General features: G+C 42.7%; 1 protein-coding gene across 3 annotated transcripts in view; it reads left to right on the top strand.

The window, feature by feature from the left end:
• The window catches only part of LOC118384859 (colorectal mutant cancer protein-like), a 126,486-nt gene that overhangs the window by 88,791 nt on the left and 15,594 nt on the right, over positions 1-22,101 (top strand). For all 3 annotated transcript variants that reach the window (XM_052521157.1, XM_052521156.1, XM_052521158.1), the window contains 6 exons: positions 628-774; positions 2,143-2,232; positions 7,273-7,421; positions 9,948-10,088; positions 12,265-12,365; positions 15,121-15,304. In XM_052521157.1, coding sequence (XP_052377117.1) covers positions 628-774; positions 2,143-2,232; positions 7,273-7,421; positions 9,948-10,088; positions 12,265-12,365; positions 15,121-15,304 — 812 coding nt within the window. The remainder of the gene's footprint in view (positions 1-627; positions 775-2,142; positions 2,233-7,272; positions 7,422-9,947; positions 10,089-12,264; positions 12,366-15,120; positions 15,305-22,101) is intronic.

Genomic DNA, 22,101 nt, shown 5'->3' with positions numbered 1-22,101 from the left:
TTTTCCTGGCAGAGGAAGCTCTCTCCCTCTGACACATACACACACCCCAACATTCATGCACACAACCACACACACACACCTGGAGCCTAAACTGCTTCGGGTTGTGAAGAAGTAACAACATATTGACAACAGCATTTGGATTTTGTATTCAAGCTGCAAGCATAATACAGACAAATCCAAGCTTGCATACAAATTCATTGCGAGATCTGGCAAGCCTTTCCAAATAGCTTTTTGATGCTTAATATAGAGTGGGGAGAAGCCTGTCAGCAGTGGAGTGACTCAAGTACCCTGTTGCCTCTGCATTCATGACATCATCACTGTCCCAAAATTCCTGCCTTTGCCCACTGCTTTAAAGAGATGGGATGGATCCTCACATTGTCTAAAACTGGAGCAAGAAGTGGTTAAAGTTGCAACTAACTGAGTCCTTTTGTCAATCCTCTGTATGATGAGGTCATAAGCAGTTGTGGGTTTTCAGCAGGTCTGGGTGTTATTGATGTTTTATTGATGTTATTTTAATGTTTTGCCATGACCACCAGCTTATGTGTGTCTTTGTGTGCCATATAATTTAATAGAACACGTTTACATTAAATAGTCATATAATATATCTCTATGGTGTCTTATCACCAGGTGCGGGAGCTGCAGACGCGTCTCCAGAGCTCCCAGCCTGCAGGCCTGTCCAGCCCCGGGCGTCTCGCCCCCGCCTCCCGTCCAATCAACCCCAGCACTGGGGAACTCAGCACCAGCAGCAGCAGTAACGACATACCTGTGGCCAAGGTAGAACACACACACTATGACATGCATAGTAAGGGGAAGAAAAAAAAGTTCTGCATGTGGAAGTACATTAAAGGGTTAAGACCTCACACGGTCTTGAGTAATAAAATTGATGAAATGGAACATCGTATTCATATGAGGTAATGCAATGTCTCTCTGGGGATCTTATGAACTCTCCTCTGGAATGACCAAGGACAAACATTTTGTTTTCTTTTTGCAATTTTCACCATCTCTTATAGTACTGTCTCTATGAGTTGAATTGCGTGTGCGCGCACACACACACTAATCAGCATACTAGCCTTTGGCATGTCCAGCCAGGGAGGGACAGTGGTAATCAGGCAACCATTCGCTCTTCCACTGTCCCGTGTGTGTCCTTGACATTGAGCCTCAGAGGGAATACAATACATTAGAGTATTGGACCTTTTCTGAGCCGAGATCACTTTCTGAGTCAAAATGAAGGCTGAGACATACCCCAGATAAAAAAAACTGTCAACCTATGCAACATTAACCTATTAAAAACAGCTCTGTAGAAGTTTGCATTATGCTATATGCCCAATTCATTATGCAATGCCTAAATTGCCCTGCCAATGATGCTCTTCTCAGACATTAAATTTCACACTGGTAATAGATCATCATTTGTTGTATTACTTGTGAGGCACAGCCGAGTGAGCATACATTGAAATAATGTGCTTGCTTTATGTTACTGGACTGCTTGTGCCTGCCTCTGATGGTCAGTCTCAGCATGGGGAGTGCATCAGCGGGTTCGCCTCTCATCATCAGACTATCCCTCAGCCCTCCCCGCTTCGCTAAGACCAAAAAGGGGATGGCGAAACTCGAGTCCCACCGCATTAGTTCTGCCTCATGTACAAATTCATGCTGTTGCTCTTATGACCAGAGTAAGTGAAAATATTCCTTGATTTAAAAGAAGACTGTCGCTAATAATAACAATGCAAGCCTATCGATACACGTTGCTACTCATTCATTGAAACTCTAGTGTGAGTGGCTTATAGAAGTGATGACTAAAAATTCAACATGAACTCACTCATAAAAACAGCAGCTCTTTGCTGTAATTGTTGACAGTCTCTCTTTAGTCATGGTTTTAGATGTTTTGAAATCACAGTATCAACTTCCTTTGCTGTGTGCTCGAGAAAGCTGTAGGTAAAGCCTGTAGGTGCTCTTGATTTTCTCTCCGGGCACGCAGAGTTGGTCCCTTCAGACATATGGCAGCTGAAAAAAGTGCACCTACTGCCAACAGTGCGAGACAGAAAAGAGTAGGAATGTAAGGCTGTATTGTTGTTGTTTTTTATAGAAATGTTTTGCGATTGACTAGGAATGCCTTGGAGATCAAGCAGTTTGTTGTCTTGTTGCTAGGTGGCGGAGCGGGTGAAACTGTCTAAAACCAGGTCGGAGTCTTCCTCCACCGAGAGGCCTGTTCTGGGATCAGAGATCAGCAGCATCGGGGTAAGGAGCTACTGGATGCCTATTCAATACTGAAGGCTTTGAGGGGGAAGATGGCAATGTTAAAATAAAGGAAGTAAGATAGAGAGAGGGGTAGACAGAATACGAGAGAGAGCGACAGTAGGTAGGACATTTCCTTGAAGCAGCTGGCCGATGATAACCGCAGCATCAGCAGAAGTGTTAGAGATGGGTATCTATCACCAGTATGGTGTGACAGACCTGGTGTAGCTCATACCCCACTGCTCCCCTCCATCTGCACCCACAAAGCCCCGTTGACACTAAAGATAGATCTGACAACGTCACCTCGAACAGAGGAACAGGGAGGGGGGGGACTATCAACAGACCCAGCTACAGTGCCATCGGAAAGTCTTCAGACCCCTTTACTTTTTCACATTTTGTCACATTACAGCCTTATTCTAAAATGGAAAAAAGTTCCTCAGCAATCTACACACAATACCCCATAATGACAAAGCGAAAACAGGTTTGTATACATTTTTGGAAATGTATTAAAAACAGAAATACCTTAATTACATAAGTTTTCAGACCCTTTGCTATGAGTCTCGAATTTGATCCATTGATCATCCTTTTTTATTTATTTTTTATTTCACCTTTATTGAACCAGGTAGGCTAGTTGAGAACACCTTTATTGAACCAGGTAGGCTAGTTGAGAACACCTTTATTTAACCAGGTAGGCTAGTTGAGAACACCTTTATTTAACCAGGTAGGCTAGTTGAGAACACCTTTATTTAACCAGGTAGGCTAGTTGAGAACACCTTTATTGAACCAGGTAGGCTAGTTGAGAACACTTTATTGAACCAGGTTAGTTGAGAACCAGGTAGGCTAGTTGAGAACACCTTTATTTAACCAGGTAGGCTAGTTGAGAACACCTTTATTGAACCAGGTAGGCTAGTTGAGAACACCTTTATTTAACCAGGTAGGCTAGTTGAGAACACCTTTATTGAACCAGGTAGGCTAGTTGAGAACACCTTTATTGAACCAGGTAGGCTAGTTGAGAACACCTTTATTTAACCAGGTAGGCTAGTTGAGAACACCTTTATTGAACCAGGTAGGCTAGTTGAGAACAAGTTCTCATTTACAACTGCGACCTGGCCAAGATAAAGCATAGCAGTGTGAACAGACAACAACACAGAGTTACACATGGAGTAAACAATAAACAAGTCAATAACACAGTAGAAAAAAAGAGTCTATATACATTGTGTGCAAAAGGCATGAGGAGGTAGGCGAATAATTACAATTTTGCAGATTAACACTGGAGTGATAAATGATCAGATGGTCATGTGCAGGTAGAGATACTGGTGTGCAAAAGAGCAGAAAAGTAATTAAATATAAACAGTATGGGGATGAGGTAGGTAAATTGGGTGGGCTATATAACGATGGACTATGTACAGCTGCAGCGATCGGGTAGCTGCTCAGATAGCAGATGTTAAAGTTGGTGAGGGAGATAAAAGTCTCCAACTTCAACGATTTTTGCAATTCGTTCCAGTCGCAGGCAGCAGAGAACTCGAAGGAAAGGCGAGATACACCTGCTGGAGCGCGTGCTACGGGTGGGTGTTGCCATTGTGACCAGTGAACTGAGATAAGGCGGAGCTTTACCGAGCATGGACTTGTAGATAACCTGGAGCCAGTGGGTCTGGCGACGAATATGCAGCGAGGGCCAGCCGACTAGAGCATACAGGTCGCAGTGGTGGGTGGTATAAGGTGCTTTAGTAACAAAACGGATGGCACTGTGATAAACTGCATCCAGTTTGCTGAGTAGAGTATTGGAAGCTATTTTGTAGATGACATCGCTGAAGTCGAGGATCGGTAGGATAGTCAGTTTTACTAGGGTAAGTTTGGCGGCGTGAGTGGAGGCTTTGTTGTGGAATAGAAAGACGACTCTAGATTTGATTTTAGATTGGAGATGTTTGATATGAGTCTGGAAGGAGAGTTTACAGTCTAGCCAGACACCTAGGTACTTATAGATGTCCACATATTCTCAGCACTCCACCAGTCAGGCCCTTATGTTAGAGTGGCCAGACGGAAGCCACTCCTCTGTAAAAGGAACATGACAGCCTGCTTGGAGTTTGCCAAAAGGCACCTAAAGACTCTCAAATCATGAGGAACAAGATTCTCTGGTCTGACGAAACCAAGATTGAACTCTTTGGCCTGAATGCCAAACGTCACATCTGGAGGAAACCTGCACCATCCCTATGATGAAGCATGGTGATGGCAGCATCATGCTGTGAGGATGTTTTTCAGCAGCAGGGACGGGAGACTAGTCAGGATCGTGGCAAAGATGAACAGAGCAAAGTACAGAGAGATCCTTATTGAAATCCTGCTCACGACCTCAGACTGGGGTGAAGGTTCACCGTCCAACAGGACAACAACCCTAAGCACACAGCCAAGACAACGCAGGAGTGTCTTTGGGATAAGTCTCTGAATGTCTTTGAGTGGCCCAGCCAGAGCCCGGACTTGAACCCGATCGAACATCTCTGGAAAGACCTGAAATAGCTGTGCAACAACGCTTCCCATCCAACCGGACAGAGCTTGAGATGATCTGCAGAGACGAATGGGAGAAAATTCCCAAATACAGGTGTTCCAAGCTTGTATCATCATACCCAAGAAGACTCAAAGTTGTAATTTCTGCCAAAGGTGCTTAAACAAAGTACTGAGTAAAGGGTCTGAATACTTATGTAAATGTGATATTTCAGTTTATTTCTTATAATTTAGCTAAAAAATCTAAACCTGTTTTTGCTTTGTCATTATGGGGTATTGTGTATAGATTGGTTAGTAAAAAAGCAATTGAGTCAATTTTAGAATAAGGCTGTAACATAAGAAAAGGTGGAACAAGTAAAGGGGTCTTAATACTTTCCAAAGGCACTGTACAGTACAGTCGTGACCAAAAGTTTTGAGAATGACACAAATATAAATTCACACAAAGTCTGCTGCCTCAGTTTGTGTGATGGCAATTTGCATATACTCCAGAATGTTATGAAGAGTGATCAGATGAATTGCAATTAATTGCGAAGTCCCTCTTTGCCATGCAAATTAACTGATTAACTGAAAAAACATTTCCACTGCATTTCAGCCCTGCCACAAAAGGACCAGCTGACATCATGTCAGTGATTCTCTCGTTAACCCAGGTGTGAGTGTTGATGAGGACAAGGCTGGAGATCATTCTGTCATGCTGATTGAGTTTGAAAAACAGACTGGAAGCTTCAAAAGGAGGGTGGTGCTTGGAATCATTGTTCTTCCTCTGTCAACAATGGTTACCTGCAAGGAAACATGTGCCATCAAGGATATTGCTGCCAGTAAGATTGCACCTAAATCAACCATTTATCGGATCATCAAGAACTTCAAGGAGATCAGTTCAATTGTTGTGAAGAAGGCTTCAGGGCGCCCAAGAAAGTCCAGCAAGCGCCAGGACCGTCTCCTAAAGTTGATTCAGCTGCGGAATCGGTGCACCATCAGTACAGAGCTTGCTCAGGAATGGCAGCAGGCAGGTGTGAGTGCATCTGCACGAACAGTGAGGCAAAGACTTTTGGAGGATGGCCTGATGTCAAGAAGGGCAGCAAAGAAGCCACTTCTCTCCAGGAAAAACATCGGGGACAGACTGATAATCTGCAAAAGGTACAGGGATTGGACTGCTGAGGACTGGGGTAAAGTCATTTTCTCTGATGAATCCCCTTTCCGATTGTTTGGGGCATCCGGAAAAAAGCTTGTCCGGAGAAGACAAGGTGAGCGCTACCATCAGTCCTGTGTCAGGCCAAAAGTAAAACATCCTGAGACCATTCATGTGTGGGGTTGCTTCTCAGCCAAGGGAGTGGGCTCACTCACAATTTTGCCTAAGAACACATCCATGAATAAAGAATGGTACCAACACATCCTCCGAGAGCAACTTCTCCCAACCATCCAGGTTGGTGCCGAACAATGCCTTTTCCAGCATGACGGAGCACCTTGCCATAAGGCAAAAGTGATAACTAAGTGGCTCGGGGAACAAAACATCGATATTTTGGGTCCATGGCCAGGAAACTCCCCAGACCTTAACCCCATTGAGAACTTGTGGTCAATCCTCAAGAGGCGGGTGGACAAACAAAAACCCACAAATTCTGACAAACTCCATGCATTGATTATGCAAGAATGGGCTGCCATCAGCCAGGATGTGGCCCAGAAGTTAATTGGACAGCATGCCAGGGCGGATTACAGAGGTCTTGAAAATGAAGGATCAACACTGCAAATATTGACTCTTTTCATCAACTTCATGTAATTGTCAATAAAAGCCTTTGACACTTATGAAATGCATGTAATTATACTTCAGTATTCCATAGTAACATCTGACAAAAATATCTAAAGACACTGAAGCAGCAAACTTTGTGGAAATTAATATTTGTGTCATTCTCAAAACATTTGGCCACAACTGTACATCGTTTTATCTCTCTCCTCTTTCATTCCTCTTCTGATGCCCTCTTTTCTCTAGTGCCTATCTCCCTTTCCTTCCCTCTCTTTTCATATCTCCCTCTCTCCCCTTGGTGTGTGTTCAGGTGTGAGTGACAGGAACCAATCCTAATGATTCCAGGGCTTCTCTTTTCCTTGAAGCTCTGGCCACCAAAATTCTCTTTAGCCGGAACCCATCTGGCCCAAAATAGACTTGAAAGAGAGTGAGAGGGAAGAGCGAGAAAGAGATGCAGACTGTTAGTATTCCTCTGGGACTAGGCTGAGACAGATTATGTAAAGGAGGGAGAGCAAAGTTCAATAGAAAACCTGTATACAATCTCTTGAAAAATAGTTTAATCTCAATAAAACCAATCTGTATAATTAAAGGTTATAAACACATTCTGTATAAACTCAATGTGGATTAAGAGAGTGGAGGATCACAAAGAAATCCCCTCAGTCTGCCTGACCCATTAAATTCCAATTGTGCTGTTTTTACATTGTGATTTTTGGCTGCACCTTGACTCACATTGGATGAAGAGCTGTCTACTCCCCTCCATAGATGTAAATGTCAGTCTTTCCCCCATGTACCCCTGTTCCTCCTCCTCCCAGGTGTCCAGTAATGTGGCGGAGCACTTGGCACACTCCCTCCAGGACTGCTCCAACATCCAGGAGATCTTCCAGACCCTCTACTCCCACGGATCAGCCATCTCTGAGAACAAGATCAGGGAGTTTGAGGTGGAGACGGAGAGACTTAACAGGTGACACTCAAACCACGTTGCCTGTCACTTACAGCCCTGATCTTCATCTTATAAGTAATGTTATAATAAAGTTATACTGTATCCCATTAATGCCAAAATGTAGACACACCTGTCTATATAAGGTCCCACAGTTGACAGTGCAACCAAGCCATGAGGTTGCAAAGAATTGTCCGTAGTGCTCCGAGACGGGATTGTGTCGAGGCACAAATCTGGGGAAGGGTACAAAAACATTTCTACAACATTGAAGGTTCCCAAGAACGCAGTGGCCTCCATCATTCTTAAATTAAAGAAGTTTGGAACAACCAAGTAAGTATCTTCCTAAATCTGGCCAAACTGAGCAATCAGGGGATAAGGGACTTGGTCAGGGAGGTGACCAAGAAACCGATGGTCACTCTGACAGAGCTCCAGAGTTCCTCTGTAGAGATGGGAGAACCTTCCAGAATCAAATCATATGGAATTGTATTTGTCACTTGCGCCGAATACAACAGGTTTAGACCTTACAGTGAAATGCTTATTAAAAGCCCTTAACCAACAATGCAGCTTTAAGAAAATAACAACAACAAAAAAGTAACAAATAAACAAATAAAAGTAACAAATAATTCAAGAGCTGTTACGAAAAACTAAGAGTGGTGGATGGAATCAGGCGCAGAGAGCAGGGTTCTGTCGTTTATCAAATTTATTACACCGGTGCAACCGAAAAATGATCACGCCAACACACAGGGCGTATATAGGTTGCCAGTCCAAAACAACAGGACAAAATAGACCAGAGAATAAAGATAAGAAAACAAATCACACCATCAAACACAGAGTAACAAAAAACAAGCCCGCACAAAATACCCAGCGGGCCTAGTGCCCTTAAATACCCTACAAACAAACCCTAATACAAAACAGGTGTACCCAATTAACCACTAACCAACACAAACGGAAAAGGAATCGATGGCAGCTAATAGGCCGTTGACGACGACCGCCGAGCCCCGCCCGAACAGGAAGAGGCACCCTCTTCAGCGAGGTTCGTGACAAGAGCAGCGTCAATGTGCGGGGGCACCAGTTAGTCGAGGTAATTGCGGTAATATGTGCATGCCGGTAGAGTTATTAAAGTGACAATGCATAGATAATAAACAGAGTAGCAGCAGCTTAGAAGAGTGTAGTCGCCATTTGGGATGTACAGGAGTCTAAATAAAAAGCTGTTTAGAAACCTCTTGGCCATTTGAGTAGATGTACAGGAGTCTAATGGCTGGTGTCTTTGGGGTAGAAGGTGACTGCCTTTTAGAAACCTCAAATTGGATGGTCTTAGACTTGTAAGCGCTCCGCTTTACCTGCTGTAAAAAAGGCCATGTTTAAAATGTAAACTGTAGTATTAACATCCCCCTGGCCTACACTAGTTTAGAGGTTCACACTAGAGGTACTTATCTATCAGCGAGTCTTCATTATGGGCCCTTTAAGAAAGCCCAAGCCTGTGAATGAACCCGATTCAGGCACATGTTCAATATTTATGTTCTAACATGCAGGTGAATTTTTATAAAATCGGTTTTATTTCCAGCTCTTCTTTTCCTCAAAAAGCTCCCTTCAGAAGTCTGTTCCAAGCGAATGAAGTAGTAACTCTTCAAACAGTGTACTTTAGGATCTTTGGGGGGATTTCAAACTTAGCGAATTATGTTATGACGTTTCCTCATAATCCTGACTATTTGGAAGTGAGATGTGGAGATCTGAGTGTTCTCAGTAGGAGGGCTTAAGTCGTAATCCTTTGTAATTCCTGTGCGTTTTATCACTTCATTCCAGTCAGAGCTTCAGACTTAGTAGACATTTAAAGCAGATGGGTTTGAAATGTTGTGAAACACTGCTTATACAGTTCTGTAGGTCTGTCTCTCAGGCCAAATCTAATGTCAAGATCGCGGTGATTGTTCAGTTTTCTATTTTTTCGAACAAAGAACACACTCTTTTTTTTTAGGCTTATCCAAATGGATAAGTACGCTTAAAGGGATAGTTTACCTTGAAATCGAACCATTGTCATACCTCATAAGTGGTATAATACATCATAAGTGCGCCAATCCAAAATGAAGGGGATAGCTTGGCACCCGGTAACCTGTGACTTAGATTTTGGGGTGTGTCTACATAAAGGTTGTTATTTTGCCCATGTTTTTATGGGATGTCTAACCACCAGGCTGCGGACACGCCCTCCTTTCTCTTCATTAAGCCCTGCGTGCTTTATTTACAGCCTTAATTATATGGATAGTTACGTGTCACTAGCTACTCTCACATAATCTACCCATAAAACCAAGGCCATTTGAGTAAGAGAGAGGAGGGTGGCTATAGTTGTACTGTCCGTTTGTCCCCTAACACTCCCTTTACTGCAATAGCTGATGTGTGATGAGCGATCTGGCACAAAATAACTGCCGTGAATCACCCAGGTGGGTGCTTTAAATCGCTGGTGGAGGGGTGAGTTGCAATGTGAAGTGCTTTGAGGTATAACAAGCACTTTATACAGTAAATGTAATCCAATAATGATGACTAATGTGTGTGTTCCAGCCGCATCGAGCACCTGAAGTCTCAGAATGACCTCTTGACCATCACGTTGGAGGAGTGTAAGGGCAACGCAGAGAGGATGAGCATGCTGGTCGGCAAATACGAGTCCAACGCTACCGCCCTACGACTGGCACTGCAGTACAGGTACACAGACACACGGACACACACACTCTCACGCGTGCACACACAAAGCAAGGCCTAACCTAATGGAGCATGCAAAATACATATTACTCACATTCCCACACTCATGCTTGTGCTCAAGTGCCAAGGTGAAAATCTGAATCCAAATGTCTTCATCCACATCGATGGACAAGCTTAATTTTCTTAGCTAACAAAAACCTTTATCAAGCTGTAACCGTCAGAGCCATACTAATGCTACCTCATTAGAAGCCTCTTCCGGTAATTATAATTAGGCTGCTTTCGCGGCGGTCACAGCCTCTTTTGTACGTCGCCTTAGGTAGCAGCCATCCGCAACTCATTAGTATTCTCATCCCCTTGGCCAATCAAGGGGTCTGTGTGTTTGTGTGCGGGCTTTTCTCTGATAAATTGCCCTGAAGGTGCCCATTCAGCAAAGCTAACACAAACGAGAATCGAAAGGAAAACGGATCTAATCTGAGTGGTATTTATGCTAATTTATTTATGCATAATGCTAATCATTCAACTATGCTTATTCTGTGGTGATGTTATGAGATGCAGAAAAGTTCTGTTTTGAACCCTTTTCTTGCGTGGGAAGATTTAGGGAGACGTTCTGCCAATGGCCGACCTCAAATGGAAAAAGTAGCATTTTTAGCTGTTGATGTTGGGTGAATGTTATGTTGTGGGGGCACGATATGGGAATGTTACGTGTGTTTCTCATGGCATTCTGCCATGGCATGTCTCAGGAAGATGGTACTCATGTTGCCTCATCGGCAAAGCTTAGCTATGATCAGATGCGTAAACTGACAGACACCGAAACAGAAACATTATAGCAATAAAAGATCATTAATTGTCTTGCCCATTACACCGGAGTACACAACACACTGAATAGCCCCCAAATGCATTGTTAACATCACACCAGTTACATTACACACACACTCTCTCAATGTATACACTTCCCCCTGTAGCCCTGATTCCAGCGCTTTGATTGAATTCAGCCCCACCGAGTGTGATGTCAGTGAGGCCACGCCGTTGAGTCATTTGGGAAGAGATAGACTTTCATTGGAGCGAGGGTGGATGGGGGACAACTGACAACTTTTTGGTGTTTTTCAGGCAGAAACTTTTTGTGTTCATTCTTGAGAGAGTGACTAACTCATAGTGCTGGAGTGAGCTATTAAAGGGTGTAAAAGTATCCACAGGATTTGTTTTGGTACGGCTGAACTAGCAGTCGTGTGCGTGAGTGCGTAAATGGGAAACGTGTGTCTTTAAATCAGGTCTGGCCCTCTAGTGTCAACGGTCTCTCACACTCACACGCACACACAAACACAAACACCTGACCTACCTCAAATCCACTCAAAATAAAGAGAGACGAGCTACGAGGACAAAATAAATACAATAGATGTTCCATGTCTAAATTGAGTGCAGACTTCAGACTTCCTCTGTGGACAAATGAGGAGTTTTCTTTGTAGGCGTAATAGTTGGTTAATTACCCAAGCTCTCTCTGTATTTGTTTGGAGTAGAGGTGTTTTTTCCCCTGATGTGTAATCATTGACTGATTAAAAGATATTGCCTCGCTAAAAGATTTCCACAGGATTGTTTTTCTTCCATCTCTGAGCCCCAGGCAAACACACACACACAACACACGCTATAATGACTGTAGTTATATAGAAATCAGCACCTCTCAGCCATAGTCCTTTTGAACGCTTGATGAAAGTGCAGCCCAGATAAGTGGACGCAAGAGGCCTCTGCATTCCTCCACTAAGAGTGTGTGTGTGTGTGTGTGTGTGTGTGTGTGTGTGTGTGTGTGTGTGTGTGTGTGTGTGTGTGTGTGTGTGTGTGTGTGTGTGTGTGTGTGTGTGTGTGTGAGAGAGAGAGAGAGTTGATATGTGTTATCATTCAGTAGTTGAGTAGTGCAAATAGGTTTAGCTGACATGTTTGTCTATGGGTTCTTTGTTAATCAGTGATCAGGGGCCTATGAGATACTTTATAAGTGTGTGAGTGTTAACAAAAATAATAATGTGTTTTATTGTCACGTACACCGGATAGGTGCAGTGAAATGTGTTGTTTTACAGGGTCAGCCATAGAAGTTCGGTGCCACCGGAGCAATTATGGTTAAGTGCCTTGCTCAAGGGCACATCGACAGACTTTTCACCTTGTCGGCTCGTGTGTGTGTTCTGTCTCCCAGTGAACAGTGTATAGAGGCCTATGAGCTGCTGTTGACGCTGGCGGAGAGTGAACAGAGTCTGGTACTGGGCCAGTTCAGAGCTGCCGGAGTGGGCGACGTAGGTGAGTAACACACACACACTCACTCTTCATGCCTACACGGGCTCGTTTGTTCTTTGATCAGTGCAGATTTGTTTCTTCCTACACCCAGAGACCCACAGTTGAACTCCAACCAATCAAAGCAAAGAGGCCACCTCTCAAAAATACTATTTTAATCTATTACTCATTATATACTCTCTTTTATGAATTGCTCCACTCTCATTTCATTCCTTTGCAAACCTCACCTCCATCACTCCTGTTTTCTCTTCACTTCATCCTCCCATCATAAACTTTAATCAGACTAAGTAAATATAAAGAACCAGTCCATTTAAACAAATTGGAGGCCCCTTAAACTTCAGTGTTGTTATGCAAAAATTCTAGAAAAGTGAATAGCTCTTAGAATTAAAAAGGTATTGTCAGATATTATTCATTCTAACCAGACAGGTTTTTTGCATCTGGGAAACCAGGCCTGGTATTCATAGCTGACTTTGAAAAGGTTTTTGATAAAGTACTACAGGAATTTATCTATAAATGCCTCTCACTTTCGGTTATTTGGAAATGAAATAATCTCCAAAATATCTAAAAATATTTTAAACAAGCCATAGAAAGTTGGTTGCTATTTCAGTTTAATCTACCACAAAAGACACAACAAATATTACGGTTAAACTTAAATATACAAATATTAATATAAAATGTTTTTGGATAAAAAAGGGTGTCTTTGTAAGTGATATCATAAATAGGACTGGTGGAATTATGTCACATGCAGCTAACATAAATATATGGAAAGATATTGGAAATATCAAAATTACAACCAATTAATTGCAGCAAAAGTAAGGAACTTGTCAGTCAACCCTGCATTGAAGACCAAAATTGGCAAAAGAAAATTGTGATGAATAAAAAAAGTATACCAGGTTCATTTAAGGACCAAAAAAATGTACAGCTGTGCCATATAGATTGGGAAATATTTGGGAAGAGATTTTCAATGTACCGCTTTTCTGTGAAGGGAGTAGTACGCAGCGTTGTACGAGATCTTCAGTTTCTTGGCAATTTCTTGCATGAAATAGCTTTCATTTCTCAGAATAAGACTAGACTGGCGAGTTTCAGAAGAAAGCTCTTTGTTTCTGGTCATTTTGAGCCTGTAATCGAACCCACAAATGCTGATGCTCCAGATACTCAACTAGTCTAAAGAAGTCCAGTTTTATTGCTTCTTTCATCAGGAACAACAGTTTTCAGCTGTGCTAACATAATTGCAAAAGGGTTTTCTAATGATCAATTAGCCTTTTAAAATGATAAACTTGGATTAGCTAACACAACGTGCCATTGGAACAAAGGAGTGATGGTTGCTGATTATGGGCCTCTGTACGCCTATGTAGATATTCCATAAAAGTCAGTCGTTTCCAGCTACAATAATAATTTACAACATTAATAATGTCTACACTGTATTTCTGATCTACTTGATGTTTTTTAATGGACAAAAAATAGCTTTTCTTTCAAAAACAAGGACATTTCAAAGTGACCCCAAACTTTTGAACAGTTATGTGTGTGTATATAGACCCTTTGTATATATATATATATACAGTGCCTTGCGAAAGTATTCGGCCCCCTTGAACTTTGCGACCTTTTGCCACATTTCAGGCTTCAAACATAAAGATATAAAACTGTATTTTTTTGTAAAGAATCAACAACAAGTGGGACACAATCATGAAGTGGAACAACATTTATTGGATATTTCAAACTTTTTTAACAAATCAAAAACTGAAAAATTGGGCGTGCAAAATTATTCAGCCCCTTTACTTTCAGTGCAGCAAACTCTCTCCAGAAGTTCAATGAGGATCTCTGAATGATCCAATGTTGACCTAAATGACTAATGATGATAAATATAATCCACCTGTGTGTAATCAAGTCTCCGTATAAATGCACCTACATTGTGATAGTCTCAGAGGTCCGTTAAAAGCGCAGAGAGCATCACGAAGAACAAGGAACACACCAGGCAGGTCAGAGATACTGTCATCAGACCAGAGGACATTTCTCCAAAAAGTACTATTTGTCCCCATGTGCGGACTTTTTTATGGCGGTTTTGGAACAATGGCTTCTTCATTGCTGAGCGGCCTTTCATGTTATGTCGATATAGGACTCATTTTTACTGTGGACTTAGATACTTTTGTACCTGTTTCCTCCAGCGTCTTCACAAGGTCCTTTGCTGTTGTTCTGGGATTGATTTGCACTTTTCGCACCAAAGTACATTCATCTCTAGGAGAGAGAATGCGTCTCCTTCCTGAGCGGTATGACGGCTGCGTGGTCCCATAGTGTTTATACTTGCGTACTATTGTTTGTACAGATGAATTTGGTACCTTCAGGTGTTTGGAAATTGTTCCCAAGGATGAACCAGACTTGTGGAGGTCTACAATTGTTATCTGAGGTCTTGGCCTCACGACTCCCTTGTAACACATGCCTCCCTCCTAACCGTTTCCCCTTCAACACAAAACAGTATCTCAGACGAACATCCCTTTATTCATCTAATGCTGACTAACATTACATATAGTATTTGCAGCCTTGTATAGCCACGTGTACAGTACATTTTTATTTGGACTACTTCATTCAATCGTGGTTAATGTGGCATATATTTTTAGATGTAGTACATTCAAGACCAAATGTTGGCTTTCTGACAGCCCTGGCAATTACAATGACTCCAGCAAATAAAAGCTAATTGACATCTCTCTTTCCACTGTGTGTGTGTGTGTGTGTGTGTGTGTGTGTGTGTGTGTGTGTGTGTGTGTAGGTGAGAAGTTGGGAGAGGAGAGCATCACTCAAATCCTGAAGAGGGCCCATGACTGCAGGAAGACAGCAGAGAATACAGCCAAGGATCTTCTGGGCAGGCTGGACGGTAGCTGTGGAGCCACATTCGCTGTGACTGGCTGCAGTGTTCAACCATGGGAGAGCCTGTCCTCCAATAGTCACACTAGGTATGTGTGTATATCAGTGGCAGTCGGTGCCGTTTAAGATAACAAAGGATTTATATATATTTTTTATGAGCATATTCCATTCACCCAGCTCAATGTAACATTAATAGGTTCAGTCTACTACATAATATCCATATTGCGACCCCCACATTTTGGGAACCGCTGTAGTTTATGCTTTCAATCCATATTGAAACATAATTAAAGCCAACCCTCTGCTCAAGTGCCCATGACAGTTCAGGCAAGGAAGCCGCTCCCTAAACAAAGCTTTCATCTACAGTCACTGCTCTGGGAGAGAAAATACATGACATTCAAATGCGGCTCACATTTAAGTCAGGGGCACAGCAGAAAATTGACAATTAGTGTAGGAGATGAGAGTCTACAGTGCTCTGCAGTGGCTGCACTAGAGCAGTGGTCTCCAACCTTTTCTAGCAAAAATTAAACATGTCGCAAGCTACTCTTACTTTTTTTTACAGCTTTCAAATAGGCATATTCTTCTCCTCCACTCTTCCCTGGGTCCTTCGTGTAAAATAGATGTGTTTTCTGTCAATATACCTGGTAAAATAATGGTTAATAAACATCTCTAAGGGGCCCCATACAATTATTTTTTATATTTTATGTAATTCTGTTTTATATATACACTGCTCAAAGGGAACACTTAAACAACACAATGTAACTCCAAGTCAATCACACTTCTGTGAAATCACTCTGTCCACTTAGGAAGCAACACTGATTGACAATACATTTCACATGCTGTTGTGCAAATGGAATAGACAACAGGTGGAAATTATAGGCAATTAGCAAGACACCCCCAATAGAGTGGTTCTGCAGGTGGTGACCACACACCACTTCTCAGTTCCTATGCTTCCTGGCTGATGTTTTGGTCACTTTTGAATGCTGGCAGTGCTTTCACTCTAGTGGTAGCATGAGACAAAGTCTACAACCCACACAAGTGGCTCAGGTAGTGCAGCTCATCCAGGATGGCACATCAATGCGAGCTGTGGCAAGAAGGTTTGCTGTGTCTGTCAGCGTAGTGTCCAGAGCGTGGAGGTGCTACCAGGAGACAGGCCAGTACATCAGGAGACGTGGAGGAGGCCGTAGGAGGGCAACAACACAGCAGCAGTACCACTACCTCCACCTTTGTGCAAGGAGGAGCACTGCCAGAGCCCTGCAAAATGACCTCCAGCAGGCCACAAATGTGCATGTGTCTGCTCAAACGGTCAGAAACAGACTCCATGAGGGTGGTATGAGGGCCCGACGTCCACAGGTAGGGGTTGTGCTTACAGCCCAACACCGTGCAGGACGTTTGGCATTTGCCAGAGAACACCAAGATTGGCAAATTCGCCACTGGCGCCCTGTGCTCTTCACAGAGATGAAAGCAGGTTCACACTGAGCAGACGTGACAGAGTCTGGAGACGCTGTGGAGAACGTTCTGCTGCCTGCAACATCCTCCAACATGACCGGTTTGGCGGTGGGTCAGTCATGGTGCGGGGTGGCATTTCTTTGGTGGGCCGCACAGCCCTCCGTGTTTTCTTGCAAGAGGTAACCTGACTGCCATTAGGTACCAAGATGAGATCCTCAGACCCCTTGTGAGACCATATGCTGGTGCGGTTGGCCCTAGGTTCCTCCTAATCCTCCTAAGACAATTCTCGACCTCATGTGGTTGGAGTGTGTCAGCAGTTCCTGCAAGAGGAAGGCATTGATGCTATGGACTGGCCTGCCTGTTCCCCAGACCTGAATCCAATTGAGCACATCTGGAACATCATGTCTTGCTCCATCCACCAACGCCACGTTGCACCACAGACTGTCCAGGAGTTGGCGGATGCTGTAGTGCAGGTCTGGGAGGAGATCCCTCAGGAGACCATCCGCCACCTCATCAGGAGCATGCCCAGGCGTTGTAGGGAGGTCATACAGGCACGCGGAGGCCACACACACTACTGAGCCTCATTTTGACTTGTTTTAAGGGCATTACATCAAAGTTGGATCAGCCTGTTGTGTGATTTTCCACTTTAATTTTGAGTGTGACTCCAAATCCAGACCTCCATGGGTTGATAAATTATAATTCCATTGATCATTTTTGTGTGATTTTGTTGTCAGCACATTCAACTATGTAAAGAAAAAAGTTTTTAATAAGAATATTTAATTCATTCAGATCTAGGATGTGTTATTTTAGTGTTCCCTTCTTTTTTTTTTGAGCAGTGTATATATATTTTAATTGCTCTCAATATTACAGTATTCTGAAGCTTGGCCCCGGTGATGTACTGGGCTGTACGCGCACTACCCTCTGTAGTAAAGGTCGACCGATTATGATTTTTCAACGCCGATGCCGATTATTGGAGGACCCAAAAAAAAGCCGATGCCGATTAATCGGTCTATTTTTATATATATATATATATTTGTAATAATGACAATTACAACAATAATGAATGAACACCTTTTTATTTTAACTTAATATAATACATCAATAAAATCAATTTAGTCTCAAATAAATAATGAAACATGTTCAATTTGGTTTAAGTAATGCAAAAACAAAGTGTTGGAGAAGAAAGTAAAAGTGCAATATGTGCCATGTTCCTTGCTCAGAACATGAGAACGTATGAAAGCTGGTGGTTCCTTTTAACATGAGTCTTCAATATTCCCAGTTAAGAAGTTTTAGGTTGTAGTTATTATAGGAATTATAGGACTATTTCTCTCTATACCATTTGTATTTCATATACCTTTGACTATTGGATGTTCTTATAGGCACTATAGTATTGCAACCTTCAATGTTATGTCATAATTATGTACAATTCTGGCAAATGAATTACGGTCTTTGTTAGGTCTTGGTCTTCACACAGTTCGCAACGAGCCAGGCAGCCCAAACTGCTGCATATACCCGGACTTTGCTTGCACAGAACACAAAAGAAATGACACAATTTCCATAGTTAAAATAAATTATTGTTAGCAGGCTATATTAACTAAATATGCAGGTTTAAAAAATACATACTTGTGTATTGATTTTAAGAAAGGCGTTGATGTTTATGATTAGGTAGACATTGGTGCAACTACAGTGCCTTTTTTGCGAATGCGCTTGTTAAATCATCACCCGTTTGGTGAAGTAGACTGATTCGATGATAAATTAACAGGCACCGCATCGATTATATGCAACACAGGACAAACTAGATAATCTAGTAATATCATCAACCATGTGTAGTTAACTAGTGATTATGTTAAGATTGATTGTTTTTTATAAGATAAGTTTAATGCTAGCTAGCAACTTACCTTGGCTCCTTGCTGCACTCACATAACAGGTGGTCAGCCTGCCACGCAGTCTCCTTGTGGAGTGCAATGTAATCGGCCATAATCGGTGTCCAAAAATGCTGATTACCGATTGTTATGAATACTTGAAATCGCCCTTAATTAATCTGCCATTCCGATTAACCTCTCTGGGATATGTGGGACGCTACCGTCCCACATGGCCAACAGCCAGTGAAAATGCAGAGCGCCAAATTCAAATACATTACTATAAAAATAAAACTTTCATGAAAATCACACATGCAAGATGGCAAATTAAAGCTACACTTGTTGTGAATCCAGCCAACATGTCAGATTTCAAAAAGGCTTTTTGGCGAAAGCAAACTATGCTATTATCTGAGGATAGCACCACAGTAAACAAAGAGAGAAGCATATTTCAACCCTGCAGGCGCGACACAAAACGCAGAAATCAAAATATAATTCATGCCTTACCTTTGACAAGCTTCTTTTGTTGGCACTCCAATATGTCCCATAAACATCACAAATGGTCTTTTTGTTCGATTAATTCCGTCAATATATATCCAAAATGTCTATTTATTTGGCGCGTTTGATCCAGAAAAACACCAGTTCCAACTTGCGCAATGTGACTACAAAATATCTGAAAGGTGTAAACTTTGCCAAAACATTACAAACTACTTTTGTAATACAACTTGAGGTATTTTTTTAACGTATATAAAGTATATAAAATTGAAGACTGGATGATCTGTGTTCAATACAGGAAGAAAACAAACTGTAGCTAGCTTTCTGGTCACTCGCCTTTATCTAACAGTACACTTCAAGTTACCCTCGGTCAAGATGGCCGTACTTCTTCATTACACAAAGGAAAAACCTCAACCAATTTCTAAAGACTGTTGACATCCAGTGGAAGCGATAGGAACTGCAAGAAGGTCCCTTGGAAATCTGGATTCCCAATGAACACCGATTGAAAAGAGAGTGACCTCAAAAAAAAGAAATCTGAATGGTTTGTCCTCGGGGTTTTGTCTGCTAAATAAGTTCTGTTATACTCACAGACATGATTCAAACTTCAGAGTGTTTTCTATTCAAATCTACTAATAATATGCATATCTTATCTTCTGGGGATGAGTAGCAGGCAGTTGAATTTGGGCATGCATTTCATCCGGATGTGAAAATACTGCCCCCTGTCACCAAGAAGTTAATCGGTCGACCTCTACTCTGTAGTACCTTGCGGTCTGAGGCCGAGCAGTTACCATACCAGGCAGTGATGCAACCCGTCAGGATGCTCTCGATGGTGCAGCTGTAAAACATTTTGATGATCTGAGGACCCGTGCCAAATCTTTTCAGTCTCCTAAGGGGGAAAGGCTTTGTCGTGCCCTCTTCACGACTGTCTTGGTGTGCTTGGACAATGTTAGTTTGTTGGTGATGTGGACGCCAAGGAACTTGAAGCTCTCAACCTGCTCCACTACAGCCCCATCGATAAGAATAGAAGCGTGCTCTTCCTTTTTCTGTAGTCCACAATCATCTCCTTTGTCTTAATCACGTTGAGGGATAGGTTATTGTCCTTTCACCACGCGGTCATATAGGCTGTCTCATTCTTGTCTGTGATCAGGTCTACCACTGTTGTGTCATCAGCAAACTTAATGATGGTGTTAGAGTCGTGCCTGACCGTGCAGTAATGAGTGAACAGCGAGTACAGGAGGGGACTGAGCACCCACCCCTGAGGGGCCCCCGTGTTGAGGATCAGCGTGGCGGATGTGTTGTTACCTACCCTTACCACCTGGGGGCGGCCCATCAGGAAGTTCCGGATCCAGTTGCAGAGAGAGGTGTTCAGTCCCAGCGTCTGTAATTTAGTGATAAGCTTTGAGGGCACTATGGTGTTGAACACTGAGCTGTTGTCAATGAATAACATTCTCACATGGGTCTTCTTTTTGTCCAGGTGGGAAAGGGTAGTGTGGAGTGCAATAGAGATTGCATCATCTTTGGATCTGTTGGGGCGGTATGCAAATTGGAGTGGGTCTAGTGTTTCTGGGATAATGGCATTGATGTGAGCCATGACCAGCCTTTCAAAGCATTTCATGGCAACAGACGTGAGTGCTATGGGTCAGCAGTCATTTAGATAGGTTACCTTGGCTTTCTTGGCCACAGGGACTATGATGGTCTGCTTGAAACATGTAGATATTACAGACTGGGCCAGGGACAGGTTGAACATGTCAGTGAAGACGCTAGCCAGCTGGTCAGCGCATGCTCTGAGTACTTGTCCTGGTAATCCATCTGGCCCTGCGGCCTTGTGAATGTTAACCTGTTCTAAGGTCTTACTCACATAGGCTACGGAGAGTGAGATCACAAAGTCATCCAGAACAGCTGGGGTTCTCATGCATGATTCAGTTTTACTTGTTTAGATGCGGGCATAGAAGGCATTTAGCTTGTCTGGTAGGGTCACGTCACTGTGTAGTTCACGGCTGGGTTTTCCTTTGTAATTCCCTTTGTAAGTTTGCAAGCCCTGCCACATCCGACGAGCGTCAGAGCCGGCGTAGTAGTCTTGTATTGATGCTTTGCCTGTATATTGGCTCGTCGGAGGTCATAGTTGGATTTCTTATAAGCTTCCAGATTAGTGTCCCGCACCTTGAAAGTGGCAGCTGTAGCCTTTAGCTCAGTGTGGATGTTGCCTGGATATTATTTACTTACGGTCAATATGGGGACGACGTCGTCAATACACTTATTAATGAAGAGACTGATGTGGTAACTCTTCAACGTTATCAGATGAATCCTGGAACATATTCCAGTTTGTGCAAAACAGTCCTGTAGCTTAGCATCGGTTTCATCGGGCCACTTCGGTATTGAGCTGGTACTTCCTGTTTTGAGTTATGGTCAGATTTGCCATGGGGAGGGAGAGCCTTGTATGTGTTTCTGTCTTTGGAGTAAAGGGGATGTATAATTGTGTCGCTTCCAGTTGCACAGGTGACGTGCTGATATAAAATTGAGGTAAAACAGATTTCACTTCTCCTTCATTAAAATCATTGGCCACGAGAAGTGCCGCCTCTGGGTGTGCGTTTTCTTGTTTGCTTATGGCCGTATACAGCTTGTTGAGTGCACTCTTGGTGCAATTATCGGTTTGTAGTGGTAAATAGTCAGCTATGAAAAATATTGATTAAAACTTGGTAAATAGTATGTTCTGGAGCAAATGTTCCCTCCCCAGGTCTGCTGAGCGCCAACTTGAACGTTGTGAAAATTCTGTGCAACTTTTAGCCACACTAAGCCTGTACCTGCTTTAAATGACCGTTTCAGACAGGAGTCAAGTAGGCAACTGTGGCTATTTGATCATAATGTAGGCCTTCAAGAGTGGTCTACCATAAAAAAACAATGGAGAAAACTGCATCCCATAACAATTTAACATGGAAATAACTGTTCTATCATTCCGCCTACATTAGCAGCCAATGTGTCATGTTCAATGTAGGCTACATTCCATGACTTTTAGGAGAGAAAAAACATGCAGTGCTTGACATTAACATTTTTATCCACTTGTCCTTCAGACAAGGAGGTGACTGAAAATG

This window comes from Oncorhynchus keta, chromosome 6 (genome assembly GCF_023373465.1).
Source record: "Oncorhynchus keta strain PuntledgeMale-10-30-2019 chromosome 6, Oket_V2, whole genome shotgun sequence".
NCBI classification, from domain to species: domain Eukaryota; kingdom Metazoa; phylum Chordata; class Actinopteri; order Salmoniformes; family Salmonidae; genus Oncorhynchus; species Oncorhynchus keta.
Note: the sequence above shows the minus strand (reverse complement) of the source record. Positions and strands in the feature narration are given on the sequence as shown.